The following is a 20,462-nucleotide window of genomic DNA, read 5'->3' on the forward strand; positions in this document are numbered from 1 at the left end:
TGCTACCCAACTCAACATCGAGTTCACAAAACACAGCATGAACAAAAAGAGCTCCCAAAACTGAAATTCTTATTTGATTTCCCTTACAATCCTGTCCCACTAGCTATAAGTACACACAAATAACCTCCCCCTATGCCCTAAAGGTAGGGCTTCAGGTTTCAGGTTTACCTGCAATCATATTGCGGTAACAAAAGCTAGAGATGCAGCATCTGCATCTGAAATTTCTCTGAACCCTCCCTTTCTCTCTCTACCAAGCCCAATTCCACCTGACCCCCCCCCCCCTCCCTCTCTAAATACAATGCCTACACGGACGCCGAACACGCCATAGAGGCCGAGAACGATGGTTCTCGCTCCCTGAGGCCTCTCACCGGAGGCTGTTGACGAAGGCGAGGAGCGAGTCCACGTCCCTCTTCTCCGACGGGTACTTGATGGGCCTGGCGGTGCGGCTCGGGAACAGGAGCACCGTCGGGAAGCTCTGCAGCTGCAGCTCCGCCTGCGCGAACGGCTTCTGCTCGCCGTCGGCGCGGAACTTGGCCACCTTCACGCCGGAGCCCACCAGCTTCTCGGCCAGCTCGACGTAGGACGCCTCCATCGCCTGGCAGAACGGGCACCAGGGCGCGTACAGCACGACGAGCCACGGCTCCGAGCGGTTCTCCAGCCGCAGCAGGTTCTCGATCCCGGGACGGGTGAGGGAGACGACGGCCTGGCTCTGGAAGATGTCCGGGGCGCCGGCCGAGCCGTTCCCGCCGTTGGCTGACTTTGGCGCCGCCTGACCGTCCTTCTCGATGTTGCCCTTGTGCAGGCCGCACTCCTTGGCCTTGGCGTCCTCCCACCACCACCGACCTTCCCTCTCGTGCTGACCCGGCAGGACCGGCCTGGTGCATGGCTCGCATCCAATGGACACGTAACCCTGAAGAACACAGTTGATCCAGTGCGCAAATGTCAATCGCATGCACATCTAAAACATCTCAAGATGAAGAGGTTCAAAATTGTAATAACATGTTTAGCTAGTTTATGATCATAGTTTCATTGACACAATTTTTTTAGCTGTTCGATCTAGCGCTGAAATGTTCATAGGTGAGTTGCAAGACATAATGGAAGCTTGAGCTGCAACAGCAGTACGTACTTGAGCATGCAGGGGGTTGACAGGGACGTCCATGGTCCTCAGGAATGTCCAGATGTCCTTGCCGTCGACGTTGGCCACGGGGTTCCACTTGATCAAGCTACCAGCTCCACCATCCAACCCTTCAAAGGAAGGATCAACCTGCGTTGACACCAATTGCGCGCACAATCAGACGTCAGAAAATCAAACTCCATACAGAGATCGAAACACCATGGATGGAACGCAAGAGCGTACCTGAACGATGGGGATGCTGGCCCTGGTGCCGGGGGACTGGTCCTTCCTCTGTCCGGTGATCCAGGCCCTGAGCCCCTTGAGTGCCCTGCGCAGCGGCCGCACCTTGCGCACCCGGCAGCACTCCTGGTGGCCGTCCTCGTAGAAGGAGAAGAGGCCCTTGCTCCGCACCAGCGCCTGCACCTCACCGGCGTCCGGGAACATGTACTCGATGCGGATGCCGTAGTGCTTCTCCACCTTGTCGAAGAACTGGTACGTCTCCGGGTTCAGCCGGCCCGTGTCCAGGCTGAACACCCGGAAGGGACGCCCCGTCAGCTTCGCGTACTCGATCAGCGCCACGTCCTCGGCACCACTGCACGAGGCAAGAGCGATCGACATCAGTGATCAGGTGTTGAAATTGCTTAGATCATCATCAGGAAGGGCATACTATTGCACAGTCAAACTAAATGCGGATTACGAATTGAATACGTTACGATATTGCTACTACTTTTAGGACAATTTTTATGCTCTTATTAAGCTCGCTGCATCACAAGTTTACATGTACTCTACTTGATGCACATAGTATGACCTATGAGGACATTGTATATATGATGCAAATCCGTGTGAGGATATTTGGCATCATACCATGCACGGGATCATGCCAATATGCATGTTTATGCACCAAGTGCCTGATACAAAACAACAAGCTGGGTGAGGCTATCCCGTATATTGATACACAAGACATGTACATCCATGTCACACTTAAAGGACCAGCAACATATATAATCCTACACGACGAGTTCAACATGCGTCTCATACTTTGGCATCTCCTCTAAGAAGCCTAGTATGCACTAGACTAAGAGCACATACATTATGTATGTTATACTGACATACATGCAGAGCTTTAGCTTTAAGAATTTTTAAAGTAATATATCTATAGCTTAGAAATTTGTGTAGCTCAAGATGAGGTTACACTAAGGTGTTTACATAACTTATCTTATTTATATGTAGATTAAAGTGGATATTTAAATCATTTTTATATGTAGATTAAAGTAGATATTTAAATCACTTTATATTAAATTACAAAATCAGATATGAGATAAAGCAGAAAGTCATACCTAACATGATCTATATCTCTAGCTTTACTGAAAGCAAAAGGAGTAGAACCCATAGGAATCTTGTTATGCCACAATATCAATTTTAGACGCCATTACTTTTATGGTTTCGTTTGATGGTCAAACAACTAGTTTGTCCACTTGTGCGTGGATGGTGGGCCATGATTCTAGCTCCGGTCGAAAGCACAATCTTGGACCCCCCAGATTCAATGAACCTGGACGTGTCCCAGGCTTTGCTCACCCGTCCAGATACGCATTGGAATACGAAGCTTACGGGTTTTTTCAAGAGGAGCTAACGGGTTGGGTTGTACTAGCTTAATCCAACCTAAACACTTAAACTGCATGATTACAAAATTAAAAAGGGAGTACCTAATGGGTGTAAGACTGTCAGGACCATGAACTATCATCATTCATAATGTATGTATATGAAGGATTTCAATTTCGTTTTATATTCTCTTTCACCAGTGAAAATTAATTTTATTCCATTATATCCTTACTACAACTTAATATAGACTACGTGTACCGTAACCTTTCTGGACCCATATGTCAGTCGTGGGACCCATAGTTCAGTGACGCCCAAGGCGACCTAGAGTAATAGGAATCTCTGCGGCCACAGGTTCGGAAGATACCATGATGCCGGCAGGAAATTCCTTCCCATGATGCCGCGAGCATAACGGGCCGTACCTCGGCGCGCCTAAACCCAGTCCACCATGGACCGACCAAGAGCCTAACGGTAACGAAGCCAAAGCCAAATGGGCGAATCCAACAAGCAATGGATCAAACCCGATAAGGAGAAAGAACCGCGCACTGGACTCACCTGAAGGCGATGGCGATGTCGGATCCGAACATGGCGAGCGCCCGATCCATGACCTCCAGCGGCGACGCGCCCTCCAGCTCACGGGCCAGGGCCTCGTAGTCCACCGCGGCAGGGATGGCCGAGGCCGCCTCCTCAGCCACGGGCGCGGCCGGGGCCGCCAAGGCCGCGGAGACCGACACCGGCTGCCTCCCCGGCTCCGCCGCGCGCAGCGGGCGCACCGCCCGAGCGCGCTGGCCCCTCGCCGCCGCAGGGGCCGCGGCCACCTGCTGCCTCACGGCGCCAATCCTCGTGGCTGCACACCCAACGGATAGAGGAATTTCAGACGGATTGTCGACTCTTGCTTGAAATGCGGAAGAATTCTGATACGAAGCCGCGCATTTCGCGGGTAGAAATCTCACAGAATGCTCAACCCAAACGCGAAATCCCCAAATTCAAACAGGAAACAGTGGACGCTTCAAGCTTAGGAACCAAGAAATTTTTCGCTAAACCCACCAATTCGAGCAGAATTCTTTACAAAACCACGGAATTAAACACAACAAAGCCAAAGCTTGAGAACAGAATCTCACCTTTGACGTCGCGGAGGTCGGCGGAGAGCGACGAGAAGGAGGCGGTAGCGGAAGCCATTGAAGCTCTCTGCCTCTCCGGGGGCTTCCAAATTCGCAGTGATTTTTCTCGAGCAAATGCGTTTGCTCCTGCGTTCTTTTCTGTGGCGTTCGGGGGGAAACGAGCGGGTGGTTACATATAGCGCTGGCGGCGCCTGGGTTCATCGCACCTGGACGGGTTCCGGAGTGGCAGCCGTGGGGACACGTGGCAGTGGGCGGTTGGCTGAGCGCACGCGCGGCTTCGTGGCCGATCGAAGCAGGGGCGTCACTGGGCACCGCGGAGATGAAAGGCCCGGCCCGGCCTGAGTGGGCACCACATGGCAGTGGAACTGACGTAGGGGGCGATGAGCTGGCTGGTTGTGTGGCTGCCTCACGTCCCCTAGGCAAATGGTAGATATGGCTCGTTGAGTTGTTTCTCAAGTCTAAAAAAGAGATGTTTATTAGGGCGCTCAGCGATCAGAACTACAGCTTCTCAGAAATGTAACGAATAAATAATCACTATGGACATTTTCGCTAAAACGTTCCAGGTAAAGATAAAGGTGTAGCTCCGTTTATAGTTTTATCCAATATAACTTAGTATATGTGAAGTGAAAATGTGCTTTCTCTATAAATATAGAGTATAACCATAACTATATATGTATTATAATGTACATATTTGTTATGTGTTTTAGATAAATATATATTTGTTTTGTGTTCTATTTTTTTCTTAATTACTTTTTTTAGATTGAACTGTGTATGCTTGTTTTAATGTTGACCACACGGATCAGCGTTAAGCAACTCAACCAACATTACACAATAAGTAAAACTATTTGCTATTAGTTGTACCTAGGAAAGAGGGAATAACTGCGCAGGAATGAGGCAGTGCAGAGCTGCAGACCAAGGGAGGGAGAAACCATAATAAAACCTGGTCAATTTCAGATCCATCCTAATGGATAATTTGGTTAGGTCTAGGTCAAATTCATAACCCCTCATGTTTCCCTTTTTCTAGCCTCACAAATTAAACCCGAGCATCAACAATTCGAAAAAAGGGTCCAAGTAATTTTCTTTTGGAGTTTTAGGTACGATACCCAGCAACGGGCGAGAACGTTTACAGCTGCATATTCAGCGTTATTACATCACCAAAGGCGACGCATCTCAACGTGCTTGCAGTTCCATCCCCTTTATGCCATTTATTTATCCCCAGAAGCCACACCGTTCCCGTCGCGCAGAAGATCCCTCCTCACCCTACACAACCATCGTCTGGCTCCGCTTGCATACAGCCTGACAACACCGAGGTCGCTAATCACGCGACGACTCTATCCAAGACTCCTGTCCCAGTGCCCGTCACGGCGCACAAAAAGATTATTTGCGCTAACGTCACGGCACGCGCTGATCGCCCGGACCCGGCGCGAAGATTCGTCGCGTTTGCGTGCGCCGGCGACTCGGCGACCGATTGCGCCGGTTGGGGTCGCCTCGCCTCGCCGCCGAGAGCCTTTTGGACGTGGACCGCCAAGATTCGGCAGCTCGGAGAAGAATCCGAGGCAGGTCGCATTTCACCGTGGACGTAGGTTGACACCACTCGATCCTGATTGGCAGGGAGGCCAGAAAAGTGTAATGCGCAGCGGCGATAAGGAGGAATAAATTATGGAACGTGGCTGTTTGGGGGCGGCTCCTAACTGGTTCCTGGGGGCAGAGATCTTTGGGGTCAACAAATCGCCAAAACCAAAAGGGTCACTCTAGGAGTGGCAATCGGCAAACTGATAGTGCTAATAGTTGGCTTCTTCTTCTTTTCCGACCCCCTTAAAAAAGTTTCTGCGTAATGTATGTTTCGGTGCCTGTTTGGTTTTGGACATTAGGAAGCCAGACTAAATTTTGATCATACGCATGTGACTAAGCCTGCGTTTAGTTTAAAGCTAAAATTTTGGAGTTTTTTAGCCGTGCTTGTCTACAGTCAACTAACGGCTAGGGTAAATTTTGAGCGGCCGATTTAGCCACATAAGTTTTGGCCACGATACTAAATTTTGGCTTGAGCACGAATCAAACAACTATTTTTTCATCAAATTTTGATATTTCTCTGATTTTGACCATGTCTAATTTTTGGCTTGGCACAATAAGACCTGCAACCAAATAGCCCCTCACTGTAAAATTTATACGTCCCAAACATATGTTGGCCCCAAAAAGATAAGCACTACGTAAAAAAGACATACATGACGGGTGATAATTATCATAGGTGATAGGTTTCACACCTGTCACCGTAAACGCGTCACTAATGATGAGTCATAAGTGATAGATCGTAATCTTGATCCGTTATTTATGACTTTTCCCTGATGAACGATTTTCGTATTTTTTGACACGAAAAAAGTCAAAAAAATCACCCAAGCCATCCCACGCATGGGCCATTACCACTTGCCACGTGTCACTTGCTATTTTCACACTATTTTTATACTCTTTGTTCCATGGGGATAGAACCAACGACCTACCCTCTTGCGCATAGCCGTCTTACCACCTCACCGTCTCGTGCATTCTGAAGAAAGCCAAATATTTTATTACTTTAACCTTTTTTGTCGATGTTCATCAATGATAGGTCACAATTATGATCCGTTGCTGATGACTATTTTTGTCAAATTGTTGATATACATATAAAATTTTATGAAATTTAGAATATCTCATGCCAAATTTGCATAAATATTTTATGATTTCAGAATATCCCATGTTAATCATTGCAATTTAATAGGTGAACCGAAGTGTCTTCGGTAAAATAAGCATAACTTTTACATAAAGACTCTGATTTCAATGTTTTCTTGACTCTACGGATATAAAAAAAAAGTTGCATTCGTTTCTCTCCAACCTTATCAGGTTTGGTGAATTTTTTGATATCAAATTTCTCGTCCCTTAAAGTTTCTGCAACTTTTCAAAACGCGCGTTTGTATCCATAGTCGTTACCCTTTACATCAAAATTGAACAAAAATGTACAATGATTCATATTCTAGTGTTGCTGAGGTGAGAAAAATAGGAGAAAATTAATAAAATAAATAAAATATTTGTGAAAGATGAAGTGACCAAAAGATCTTATATCAAAAGAATGGAAAGGCATGCTCACATATTGCACACATGTAACTAACAACTCTCTTTGTCCATAAATATATACCGTTTAAAATATTGATAAATTAAAGCTTAATTTGATACTCTTTTTACGTAATCATGAAAATGCTTGTTGCCTTTTTTTTTTGCCATAGCTTAGTCAATGTATTTTTTTCCAACTCAAACTGTTCCATAAAGTATTGGGCTCTTGTGCATGCTTATATATATTGGTGAATGATTTAAACAGTTTAAAAATGATGGGTCATCTAGTCATTAGTGATGGATCAAGCTATCCCATCATTGGTGATGGGTCATAATTTGATCAATCACTCATAACTGGTATATGATAATTCATCACTGATGAGTTAATTATAAATAAGGGGTTACAACTTGGCTCATCACTTATGTCATCGGTGACGATAAACTTTAAGACATGTCACTGATGACCTTATAAGTAACGATCATAATCTAATCCCGATCTGAGACTATATAAGTGACGAGTCGTAGCAAAAACTGTCACTTTCTTTAGTGACAGATCATCAGGATCCTTCACTTATATAGTGTCTACTATGTTTGTTTTTCACTTAGTGATGGAAATAGAAAACCTTAAAATATTGTTTGTTTAAATAGTTTCTTGGCTGCCGTTTCGATTTTGGACAGGTTCCTTGCATCAACACTCGTTTTCGCGCAGGAAAATTGTGAGCTTGTTATTTGTATGGAATTTCCAAGTTGTCATCCGCATAGCATTTAGCAAGAATGCTGGTTTGCTAAAAACTAGGTTTCACCTATTCTGCGTTTTTTATATTCTGTCGAGTGTCAAATGCAGATGATACCTCAGAAAATGTTTGGAATCTGATCGGGTGGATCATTTTAGGTTGTGTATGCCTTTACGATATATATGGGAGGCAAACATCTTCATTTCAAAGGACTGCATGCACTGGCGGAGCTTCTTTGGGGCCAATAGGGGCCTTGCCCCTTTACTTTAAAATTTTGTTGAAGAAAGTATTAATTTTACTACTTAATCGTTAACTATATACTAATTCTTCTCTCTACTGCCCTCCCCCCTCAATTCTTTGTCAAGCTCCACCGCTGACTGCATGGACGAGAGCATTGCTTTAGGGTGTGTTTGGTTTATAAGATGGGTATAGATGGGAGATGACCGTTTTAGTTTTTAGGGTATTTGGTTGTATGGATAGAGTGTCTAAAAATATAAAATATTATTTTTTAGATGTTGAATGGGAAGATCCAGGCGAAAAAAGCCAGACAGAGCCATCCAATGTCTGCTCCCGCGCTGGTTCGTGCTTTTGTCTGCTGTGTGTTTTCATTTTTTTTATTTAACTCTCAATTTTATTTAGAGTACAAGAGTGATAAAAAATTCTAATTTTTCTTGGGAAAACTAAAGCTCACTAGCAACCCATTTTAATTGGTTTGATTAAAAAAATTAAGCCAATATTTAATTAAATTTCTCCAAAGAAGTCTACTTTTATAATGTTTTGCAATTTTTAATACCTCAAATAAATTCTCACAAATCTAGAAAAATTTATTAATATTCTTCTCATGTAATGTACTAATTTATAAAAATATTTCCAATACTAGGATATTTTGTGAAAAAGTGAGTTCTTTTATAATGCTCTATTTATATGTATTTTTTATTATTTCATGTGATATTCTTTTTTAATTCAATTTGAATTCAAACAAATGCAAATACGCACAAATTCATCTAAATGCTGCATAATCAATGGGTAAATTCACCAAAAAATCATTATAACCAACTCAGCCTATCAAATCCATCGAACCAAATAGAAAACTGGTTTATCCCATCTATTCAAACCAAATAGAAAATTGAATCATCCTATCTTAAAAAATATGAATTGTCATATTCTATCCAACCTCGCCCTTTAACCAAACTTACCCTATAAGTTGAACTAAATTTTAACGAACTGGATCCCGTCGGTCCCTCCTTTATTACACCCTAAAAATGAGAACTTTGGAGTTGTGAATGTGTCCTAACGGACCTTTCAAATTCTAGGTAAAACATTGATAATCGTTTGTTAAATTCAGTGAATTTTTGTAAATAGGTAGCCACGCAAGTTTTGTTTATGTATAGTTACACCATACAGGGTCAAAATCGTGGCTCTCCCACTGTATTTGTTCTTTTCTCTCTCCAGGCATATTCTCAATGTGACGGGGACTTCTAAGATCGCCATGAATCTCGCCGTCTCTTTCACTGCAATAGTTTCAATTTAGTTTTGTGCGGTTTAGTTAGCTTCTGTCTAAGTGGTTGCAGTTTTTCTGAACTTTTTAGTGGCTACACACCCACCGCCACTGTCTTTCATTTTGCGATCATGCGATGCATGCACGAAAGTGTAGACCAAAAGGAGTGATCGAGCTCGGCAGCTAGCTATCGCTAACAAGATGTGGCAACCCAGAACCGTTCCCTTCGTTGTGGTGGAGTGTGGACGCTGAAACGGGAGGCGGGCGGCGGGGTGCTTTTTAGCCTCCAGCAACAATAACTTAGTGCGGATAAGATCGTCTCCAGCAGAGAAAGCAAATTTACAGAATCCAGTACTACTGTAGCAACTGTTCACAGAGGCTGCAGTGGACTGAAGGGAGGAAAACACAGATGGTTACTGTAGCAACAATGTAGTAGTACTGTTTACAGAGTCTGACAGCGGGACCGAAGAGAGAAAAAGAAGAGTAGAAGGTAAAAAATGGGGTAGTTGTTGGAGATGAAAAAAAATAAGAGATGTTGTAATAATGATGGGGGATGTTGTAATAGTATTTTTTAGAATAAAAATTTAAGGTAGCTGTTGGAGATGGCCTAAGGCTCTATTTATTTTCTATTTTTATTAATGTCAGAAAATAGAAATCAAAATAAATGTGATTCTAAAAATAATAGTTTTAAAGAAGTCAGAAACCTGTTTATGAGAAAAATAAATTAAAACTGATAAATTCGCTTAGAGATATTTTTTTAAAAGCTATATGCTGAGAAATCAAAAATTTATTGTAGAAGTCAATAGCATATTTTAAAAAATAGTTTTTCAAAAAAAACACTGCATTTTAAAAAAACAAAAACAAAAGCACGTACAAGCAGGCTTAAGTCCTTGTGTGGATCCAGAGCTTCATGTATGCATGAGAAGCTACTGACGGCATAGTTGGACGACATGCTTGTCTTTTTCGAGTGTCAACACAAGGATCATTTTAGACCATCTCTAATAGTTACCTTAAATTTTCATCCTCAAAATACTATTACAGTATCCCCTATCACTATTACAGTATCTCCTATCTTTAACACTGTAGCAGTACTGTATCACTGGATAGAGGATCTGTTGGAGATGGATTTCTAGTGCTACAGTAGACCGTAAAGTACTGTAGCACTAGAATTTGTAGGTTTGAGAACTCCGTTGGAGATGGTCTTATGCGAAATCGACGCTAGGAATGTAAGAAATCACAACAAATTCTAACGGAACCCCCGTATTTGAGGCAACTGATTTGTAGCATCAATAATGTCCTGATAACAATTTCACTAGGGACCGGGGGAGTGGGCACAACACACACCACATGACCCAGGACCGTTGATTAGCATGTGCAGGGTGGGCGACCGCAGAGGGCCCCCACCCTGCAAGGGTCTTATGTAGCTATCAATTCTACTTTACTAAAATTAATTTCTATAATTTTAGCTTATTAATTAGGTCAACAAGCTATTAATTTGGTCATTTATCTCACTGCGAACAGCTACGTCTTATGAATTTTTATACGAAGATTAGATAGAACTATACTACTAAGTACTAAGTATGTTTTAGCCTTTAGGTGTAACTGAATTTTCATCACTCATTTAAATTGGATATTATGGTATAGTATATAGAATATAAATAGGCTCTTCACATACCACAACTCTTCTAGATTGGACATTATTATATTTTATGAATTTCTCAAATATTCCTCTTTTATTTATAAATATTGACCATATATAGCATTAATTCTGTTTTTAACAGTACACATACAACTGTATTCGAGAAAATATGTCTTCTTTTTTAGAGTGTAATTTCAATTTTATACAGGGTTCCTGTATACTGTGGTACGGCCCTGTCATGACCGGATTCTCAAATCCTTTTCGGCGCTGTTGTGTGGACCTCGGCAAGACGGCAACACCTCAGGCATTATGGCCTCTGGTCTTCCGGCAGACTTGAGCGCAGGCTTATGGTATAGCCTACACAGGCCCGTACCGATGGCATGTGCAGGGTGCACAGGCAAAAAAACTAGGGCCCTCATTTTGTAAACACTAGTAATTAGTAGTACTAATAAGAAATTATTGCATAAATAAAAGATTAAGTACTAAATAAAGAAAAGCATTTACTGCTAAGTAGAAACCTACCGACTACACCCGCAGTCTCTCCTTTCTAGAAAATTTCCTAGGCAGGCACGTCCATTTTTTTCTCTCTTCCCAATCGCATCAGCGACACAAGGCAATACAAATCTAACTTTCTATATGAAATTAACTCCCATTTTAATTCTTCTCTTTATAGCTAATTGCTTTGCAAATTCTCAAAAATAAATCGGTTGGTAGTGAATAGGTGCGTTGCCTACAACCTCCATCTCTCATCTATTTTTTATCGGGTGGTTTTTCTTCTCACATCTCACGCATTGTTCTCCACTGTTGTGCATCGGTGTTGATTGTAGACTTAGAGTTAGTCAGTTCAAGATTGGGAAGTGAGGATGCCGCCCTGTTTCATAGCCAAGCAGAGCAACCAAAGTCACATGTGTCGCCGCTCCATGATTCTACCACATAAGAAAGATTTAGTGGATTGCCTACAATAGTACTAAAAAATAATATTTTACAGAAGGTTGCATATGGAAATTGAATCAAAGATTTGATATCAAGGAACGCTAGAAGGATGTCACGTTGCATCTAAAAGATTGATTATCTATACTTCTATACTCATATATAATTCACTAGTTGTGGCAGATCCGGATGATTTCCACCATCCACTCGAGTTGATTAAATAATCACCGTGCAAAGTTAGATCCTGTTTTCTTCCAAAAATACTATCAATCACTCATTATTTGTCTTTCATACTAGATGTCTCCTTCCATATGGTAATTCATCTCCTTCCACTTCAATCACGCACAAGTTCCATATGGAAAGAAGCACATGCAGCCAGTGGTAAGGACCTTGTTCATTAAAACTGTCACTTTGATAGAATTTGCACTATGATTTTATTTAAAAAAATATTTTGTATTATGAATATTAGATGATCATTGTCGATGATTGGTGAACCACCGATTTAATAAACTTGTTGAAGAAATAGAAGGTACTTAAAGTAGACAAATAATAAGGGAACACATAAGGATTTTTAGATAGGTTTGAACCTCTCTGAGGATGATAAACATAGGTCTTGTTTGTCTTATATTAATCTGAGCCTTTTATAAGGAGGTGTGTAGGTAGTCTAGATGGATATAAAACTAGCCAGTGACTTCCTCCTCGGGTTTTGTTGGCTTGTATTGACTTGTGTAGCTCTAAGGACTTTGTATCGCTTGTCCTCTGTAGGGCCCATTAGCTCTGTATATATATAGGTATGTCGTATGTTCTCTGGACTCCTCATTTCTATTCTTAGAAATAAACCTTCACGGTTACGGGATGCCTTGGGTACCTACATGTGGTTTTCTTTCTTCTAGTGACCCCCTTCCCAGAAATAAAGATATGCCCCAAAAATTATGAAAAACGCTAGGGTGTTTGGATATGATAATTATTCATTATTCATCATTAAACCCCCACCAGTACGTGAAATAAGGCTCTGACGGGTCAAGTATATAGTCAGGAAAGATAAGCATTTTGTCTGACCATGTCATCAAGTAGGACTTGAATCCCCGATTAGGGTAAAGCATCTAACTGGGTTTTTTGATTTTCTACTTAGGATTTTGAATGCCTTCAGGTCCCCAAGAGAGTTCTCGAGAAGCCATTTCATCCGAGTAGGTTTATGTTAGCTTTGCCCTTTGGAAGGAAAAAGGTTGTCATTGGTGAATTTTAAAAATTGAAACGTCGCAGTGGAGATTTCGGGTAGTGGTGAAAATATTTTCCTGCCATAGTACCATGATTATGGTAGCAACGCGAGGAGCTGAACTCCAAGGGGTATGACGCCAACTGCCCCACGTGTGCTGGGCATTAAATGCGACACAACGATAAAGAGGGGGATTGTAGCCTCGAGTCGTGTCATGTCATCATCTAAACCGCCATTTTTGGGAGCCCCAGCTCTGCATAAAGGCAAAGGGGGAACCCACTTCAATGTTCATTCTTCTGTCATCCTTGCACCTTTGCTCCAAACCCCCCCCCCCCCGAAAATCCTCTTTGCCGCCATAGGCAAGAAGAAGATCGAGAAAGAGAGCTCCTTCACTGATGAGATGACGAGCGTGATCCTGGAGTGGTAGGAATCCGAAATCACGGAGGAGGTTCTGGAGAAGGCCGAGAGTGAGGAGGTGATTCCTCCCTGGGGTTCCAATCCCCTGCACGTCTGCGGTGGGGTAGATGATCCCGAGCCTAGATATCCACAACTCGATGGTCTTACTTGACTTCTTCCGTTGTGGCTTCAACTTCCCTCCTTTCAGTTTCTTCCTTGAGGTGCTTGCTTTCTATGGCCACGAACTTATCCAACTCAATCCTAACTCAATTATCATGATGAACATCTTCATGCATCTGTGCGATACCTTAGTGGTGAAAATCTTTTTCTGCCATAGTACCATGATTATGGTAGCAACGCGAGAAGCTGAACTCCTCGAGGTATAACGCCAACTACCCCGCGTGTGCTGGGCATTAAATGCGACGCAACGATAAAGAGGGAGATTGTAGCCTCTAGTTGTGTCATGTCATCATCTAAACCACCGTTTTTGGGAGCCCCAGCTCTGCATAAAGGCAAAGGGGGAACCCACTTCAACGTTCATTCTTCTGTCATCGATTGCTTTTCATCACACTTGTTGTTCTCCTTACGCCTTTGCTCCAAAACCCCCCGAAAACCCTCTTCTCTCAATCTTTTCGCCGATGAGATGGCGAGTGCGATCCTGGAGTGGTAGGAATCCGAGATCACAGAGGAGGTTCTGGAGAAGGCCGAGAGTGAGGAGGTGATTCCTCCTTGGGTTCTGATCCCCTGCATGTCGGCGGTGGGGTAAATGATCCCAAGCCAAGATACCCACAACTCGATGGTCTTACTTGACTTCTTCCGCTGTGGCTTCGGCTTCCCTCCTTCCAGTTTCTTCCTTGAGGTGCTTGCTTTCTATGGCCTCGAACTTATCCACCTCAGTCCTAACTCAATTATCATGATGAGCATCTTCATGCATCTGTGTGATGCCTTCCTTGCGGTCCGCCTAGCTCTTGACCTCTTCCGGTACTTCTATGTCCTGAAGAGGCTCCAGAACAAGGTCACTGGTGGTGCTGGATTTTGCCTCCAAGAAGGCAAGTTGGTGGAGTATATTGACTTTGCCGCCAAATCCTCCTGGTATGGTTTACACAAGAAGTGGTTCTACTGTCAAGCTGGCCCGAAGGGGCTTCCTTGCTGGGGCTTGTTGCTACTGTCGAGGCGTGGTTGGACAGAGGAGCCGGTGATGACCACCCTTCGTCGGAACATTATCAAAGAGATTTTACACCTAAAGGATAGGAACATGATGACATATGACATTGCCAAGGACTTCATCAAGCACCCCCTTAGTACTCTGATGTTAAGGATTACCAAGGCTTGGCAGTTTCCAGCCGGATTGGATCCGGTTCCAAATGGTGAGATAGGTACTTCCTGATACCAAGTAGCCATATGTAGGGATCTGCAAGATCTATTCTCACTGATTGTTGCTTCTTCTCGTAGTGTATCACCGGAGGGCGTTGATAAGAGGGTCTGGATTATTTTTGAGGCCATCCCCTCTTCTAGCCATAAGAACGTACCAGTTCCCATCGTGGAGATGGACTTCGAAGCTCGAGTAAGAATCATGTCGGTAAGTGCCTCAAACCCTCTCAATTCTTGATTTCTTTTCGAGTAGTCATACCTTTAGTGATGGTTACCACAAGGTTGGACAACTTCCTGGACACGAAGAGCCTGATCTGAAGGCCAAGAATGCAGGGGTTCCGACTACAGACCCGGATGATGTACTTATCACAGGGAGCAAGGGTCCTAGCGAGAGTGGCAGCAGCATGCTGAATATCACCTCCTTCGATAGCGGCATGGTGTTGGAAGGTGACGACTTCGCAGGAGTAGATTCAGTGGCTGGTGCCGTTACGCCACTGACGCCAACTGCTCCTGCTCTTCCTGGTTCTGCCAACCCAGTGCCGACATCAACAACAGCCCCAACCTTGGTAAGTTGAACATTTACCCAAATCCCTTGAGGTCATGCCTGTTCTTAATTTTTTGGGCATGCTAGCCTTCGGCCCAGGAACGCGGGAAGAAAGAGACTAGCGTCCCTCCTGGTCCTGGTGAAGCATTCACTGACCAAGAAATGGTTTAGGTATATTGAGAATGAATTTCCTATGCTTGATGGAATATATGGTTTGAATTCGTCTTTCTTGCAGGCTAACCGTAATTCCGCCAATAGTACCCAAGCCCTGACTTCCCCAACCTCTAACCCCTCCCTCCTTTGAAGGAGATGGCAGCAATCCTAGTGAGCCCTCGACATCGGGGGCTACCAGTTAGGAACTGGAGATAACCAACGTTGAGGTCACCACTACCCTTCCACATAAGGGATACGAGATTCCATTGGATGCAACCTAGGGGGGAATGCTCAAAGAGTGGGTAGGCCATCAGCCAGACTCGATGTTTAACGCCTTCTTAGAAATAAGATTCTACCTGCAGGTTAGCAATCTAATTAGTGAAATTAATGGTATTGACCTTATCGTTCTTTGAAGTTTGTCGTGCATCGCTTGAATAAGACCCGCTACGATGTCGATAAGGCCACCGTCTGAGTGGCTAAGCACGAGAAGAAGGCTTGCGAGGTATGCCACCAGCTCTCTTAGGTTACGACAAAGAAGGAGAAGGCAGGCATTGTGCTGGAGGACCGAATCAAGGGTGAGCTTCTAGTATCCCGACAGGCTGCTCATCTATTTTGTCTTCCTAACATGTTGTGAGGAACGATGACGCCCTAAGAGGGAATGAATTAGGACACTTAAAAACTAATGACTCTAAAAACTTCACAAAATAAATCTATATCAAATTCTATATAAATGTGCTCTATGTTTATCTACTGTGTCTACTCTACCGGTCAAAAGGATTACAACCTACTCTAACAAGGTAAATTGTAAGTATGTAAATGCGAAAACATAAATGAGGTAGAGAGACAAACTCGGTACAAGAGATTTTTATCCTGTGGTATTGGTGGCACACAAGCCATCCATAGTAGATGTTAGAATTACATAAAGGATATGCTTCTGGTCATCAAGTCTCTTCCGGTCATGGCTCTTGAGCTACCAAGTCATCAAGATAGGGTCTCAACCACGATGAGCCACCAAGCTACCAAGGTGAGGTATCACTACTAATCTCTCTTCCGACCACTTGTGCGCTATCTTCACTTCGGAGCTTTGGTCACAAAGATAAGGGCCACCGCGTCCCGCACAAACTTCTTGCTGCTACTCCACACCAAGTCGGAGGGTTAACAAGTTACCAACGAGTCACTAAGACTCCAAGGCGCCGACATACCTCTCGGTACACTGTTGGATCACTCCTTGATCTATTCTCTAGATTGCAGCACCTAGCAACACTTCTCTCTAGACTTATAAGTACGAATCACTATCTAATGGTGTGCTTAATCACCCTGGATGAACATTTTAAGCACTTTGATAACTTGGATGTCTTCTCAAGTGTATAAGGACTTCTCTGGACTTCAATAGCTTAAAATGGCCGAGTGGGTGAGTATTTATAGCCTCAAACTCTCCAACTAACCGTTGCTTCAATGGCTCAACTTTACTATAAACATTGGATGACCTGATGATGACAGTAGTACAAGCACCAGACCATCCGGTATGTACAATCTCAAAAAGTAGCTGTTAGAACCCACTTAGAACCACTTCTGAACACCAGATTATCCGTTGTATACTTCATCTCCATTACCGGACTATCTGGTGTGTATACTTGAGCCTGACCGAGCCAACTTCTTCACTGTTCAATTATCCAGTGTTTTAATCTTCTGATCACCGAATCTTCCAGTGTGTATAGCTTCATTTTCTTAGGATTTTTCACACACTTTGTTAAATGCTCCAGTGTAAGCCTTCGGTGTACACAACATTGATCACTGGACCATCCGATGTATATATCTTCATCTTCTCTGAGTTCTAGAAAATACTCCAGTGTGTACTGTTTTTTCATCACCGGACCTTCCGGTGTATTAATCTTCAGTCTCCGACAGTTGCAGATCTTCTGCTAAATGCTTCAGTGTACACTGATTCTAATCACTAGACCTGCCGGTGAGTACAATCTCATTTCAGCTTAGTTTTCTACCCTTTTGAAAAATGCTCCGGTGTGTATACTTGTGGCATCATCGGACTATCCTGTATAGTCATTTTCTGTGAGACTTCTCCAATTCAATCAAACTTTATCCCAGCTTCGGTGGCTTCTTCATGTATTGCATCTATGAGACCTACTAACATATATTCTTGATAAATATGTTAGTCCCATTGACTATATTTTCATTAATCACCAAAACCACAATCATGACCTAATAGGATCATTTTCGCTACACATGTCGCCTTGCAGAACTCTCCATGACCCAAGAAGCTATCACCCAGGAAGGGGTCCATATGTTAGCCGCCTGCCAACATCTTGTTGCCGCGCTCAACGTCTTCCAAGAAGCGCTTACTGAGGTTAGGATCCAGACAATGGCTTCCGGCGAAGAGGATACTCCAGGGCTTGATGTCCAAGCCATCAAGCTTGCTAAGGTGTTAGTTGTGTTCCGAGGGATGGTCACTGAACACCTTTTGAGCTAGTGCCGACAGAGTGCAGAGCTGGTACTCACCTATGCATTAGCCATCCTGAAGACCCACCAATCAGAGTTCAACACAACACAAACATCCTTCTGGAAGGTTTCAGGAACGAGATGGAGGAGCCATCGGCTGACAAGATTGAGGAGGCGACCGGGATAGCCAAGGACTTCGTAGACGTGATGGACTTCTTGCCCTCATCGTAGTTCTATATTTTTATCATGCAGTCTGTAAAAACACTTGGTAGATCTTGTTAGTTTTAGTCGGGAACTTAAATATTTTTCATGTTTGATGTAAGTACTTTGTGATGGACTCTTTTGACAGCATATCATGGTTTTTTATTAGCTTTTTTATTTTATTAGTTTAGGACACGTTGAGCACTAGTTGAGCGCTTATTATGATCGGTCTTCGGTCCGCTTGAGTGGGAGGCGTCGTAGCCCCTAGTCACTTATGGAACGCGATAGACAGCCTTTTTGCAACCCTGAGTTCATAACGCAACGATTCTTCTCTTCTTGTTGGAATATGTTTTTAAGGGTACACAATATATTGTTTTTGGTTTGCAGCACCTAGTACTTATTACGCTCCTTGACTGTCTACTCGAAAATAGAGATTTCGGTAGGCAGTCCAAATAGTAAAAGGAAAAGGAACATCTTTGAAGCAAAAGGAACTCATATTGCCCTTGGGGTCAAGATAAGCTTTTTGCAGCCTCAGGTGCATGTTTGGAATGAAGGACCTCAGAAGCGACTTACCCCATTTGTCGGACATGAAGATGCACAGAAAGACAAGTAAAGACAGGAAAAAAATCGATCAATTTCATAGGCAATATGATCTTTATTATTACGACAAGATACTCTTAGAACTTACACTTAGAACTTACAGAAAACTCCTAACGACCCACAATCTATTTAGACATATTATCTTAAATCTAAATGACACAAACTAGATTAAACCGATATAACGAACTTGTTGAAGAAATAGAAGATGCTTGAAGTAGATGAATTACAAGGGAATATATATTGGTTTTTAGACAGGTTTGAATATCCCTGAGAAAAATAACTCTACATTATATTTATCTTGTATTGATCTGAGTCTTTTATAAGAGGATGTGTAGCTAGCCTAGATGGACCTAAACTTAATCAGCGACTTCCTCCTCGGGTTCTGTTGGCTTGTATTAGCTTGCGTAGCTCTAATAACTTCGTATCATTTATCCTCCGCAAGGTTCCTTAGCTCCATATACATATAAGGGTGTCGTACGTTCTCTGTATTTTTCCTTTATATTCTTGAAGATAAATCTTTCCGATTTACGGTGTGCCCTGAGTTTAGGTCCAATTATTTGAAAACTTCCAATTAATTTAGAAACATACAATTAATAGACGTTATTAGTATTAAAAAATATTAATACACCTTTATTTCTTTCATATATAAAGGTGCATTCTCAACTTTTTGGTTTTTAATTATTTTCCCCGTGAAAATTTTTGCCTGTCACAATATTATTGGTTTCTGTTGTGTTAGATCTGAATTATCTATACCATACATCTTACGTGATTAAACAGGTCACAATCAAAATTGGTCCCTCCTCTCTTCACTCTCAATTATTTGACAACTTCCAATTAATTTAGAAACCTACAATTAATAGGTGCTATTAGCTTTAAAAAATATTAATACACTATTATTTTCTTCCATATATAGAGTGCACCTCAGTTTTTTTTAATTAAATTTCCTGTGAAAATTTTTAGCCCTCGTCACAATATTATTGATTTTAGTTATGGCAGATCTGAACGATCCCTATCATAATATTACATGATCAAACAATCTACAATTAAAGTCGATCCCCCCGTCTCCTGCTCTCAATTATTTAGAAACTTCTAATTAATTTAGAAATCTGCAATTAATAGGTGCTATCAGCTTTAAAAAGTATTAATACACCATTTTTTTTCTTCCATATATAAAGGTGCATCCTCAACTTTTTTGTTTTTAATTATTTTTGTCTTGTAATTTCAACATGTACGTGGTTGCGTAGTTGTTAAGACTATAGTTCTAAAATATGTTTTTAAAGATGTAATTTCTATAAAAAGCTGTTACCAGCGTAATAAATAAATAAAATTCGGAAGTACATTCTTTTATACTATTTTCCGAGAGATGACTCTCCTCATACGTAGGGCCTATTTTTAAATTTTGCACGGGCCTCAATTGAAAATCCTACGAGACCAGGTTTCTACATCCATCAAGCTGGACCCACTCCGAATATTAACACGTGGCAATACTGATCTTGAGGCAGCCATCCCACCAACCACCCTGTTAACCTAGGGATTCCATTAACCAATCCTTCCATAAGCATAAGGAAATCGGGAATTAACAACCGTGGCTCATCGTTTTCATCATCTCCATTAATGCCACGGACGGTCTCCGGGCTCCGTCATGATGCCATGGCCGGTCTGGGCTCCGACCACCACGACGCTTCGGCCGGGAAGGGCCTTTCATCGCGACAACATCGCCAGTGCCGTCGTGCTCGTATTCGATGCCCCCAGGCGGCACCATTGCTTAGTACCAGGCAGCCATGTCGTCATCCTCGCGTGTGGGGCAGCCTGCAGAG

At 42.8% G+C, this 20,462-nt stretch overlaps 1 protein-coding gene across 1 annotated transcript; it reads right to left on the reverse strand.

Annotated features, from left to right (window-relative positions):
- Nucleotides 1-222: 222 nt before the first annotated feature.
- LOC133892505 (probable 5'-adenylylsulfate reductase 1, chloroplastic) lies at nt 223-3,989 on the reverse strand. Its single transcript, XM_062333331.1, has 5 exons — nt 3,832-3,989; nt 3,266-3,557; nt 1,358-1,706; nt 1,127-1,264; nt 223-910 (listed from the first exon to the last, which is right to left on the reverse strand). The coding sequence occupies exons 1-5, from the start codon at nt 3,887-3,889 to the stop codon at nt 365-367; spliced, it is 1,383 nt and encodes a 460-aa protein (XP_062189315.1). The 5' UTR covers nt 3,890-3,989; the 3' UTR covers nt 223-364.
- Nucleotides 3,990-20,462: the final 16,473 nt, after the last annotated feature.

This window comes from Phragmites australis, chromosome 15 (genome assembly GCF_958298935.1).
Source record: "Phragmites australis chromosome 15, lpPhrAust1.1, whole genome shotgun sequence".
NCBI classification, from domain to species: Eukaryota; Viridiplantae; Streptophyta; class Magnoliopsida; order Poales; family Poaceae; genus Phragmites; species Phragmites australis.

Coding starts and splice junctions, on each gene's coding strand:
- LOC133892505 (XM_062333331.1), bottom strand. CDS start 3,889: ATGGCTTCCGCTACCGCCTCCTTCTCGTCGCTCTCCGCCGACCTCCGC. Junction 1,707..3,265: donor GACATCGCCATCGCCTTCAG/GTGAGTCCAGTG, acceptor TGCCTCGTGCAG/TGGTGCCGAGGACGTGGCGC. Junction 911..1,126: donor TCAACCCCCTGCATGCTCAA/GTACGTACTGCT, acceptor TGTGTTCTTCAG/GGTTACGTGTCCATTGGATG.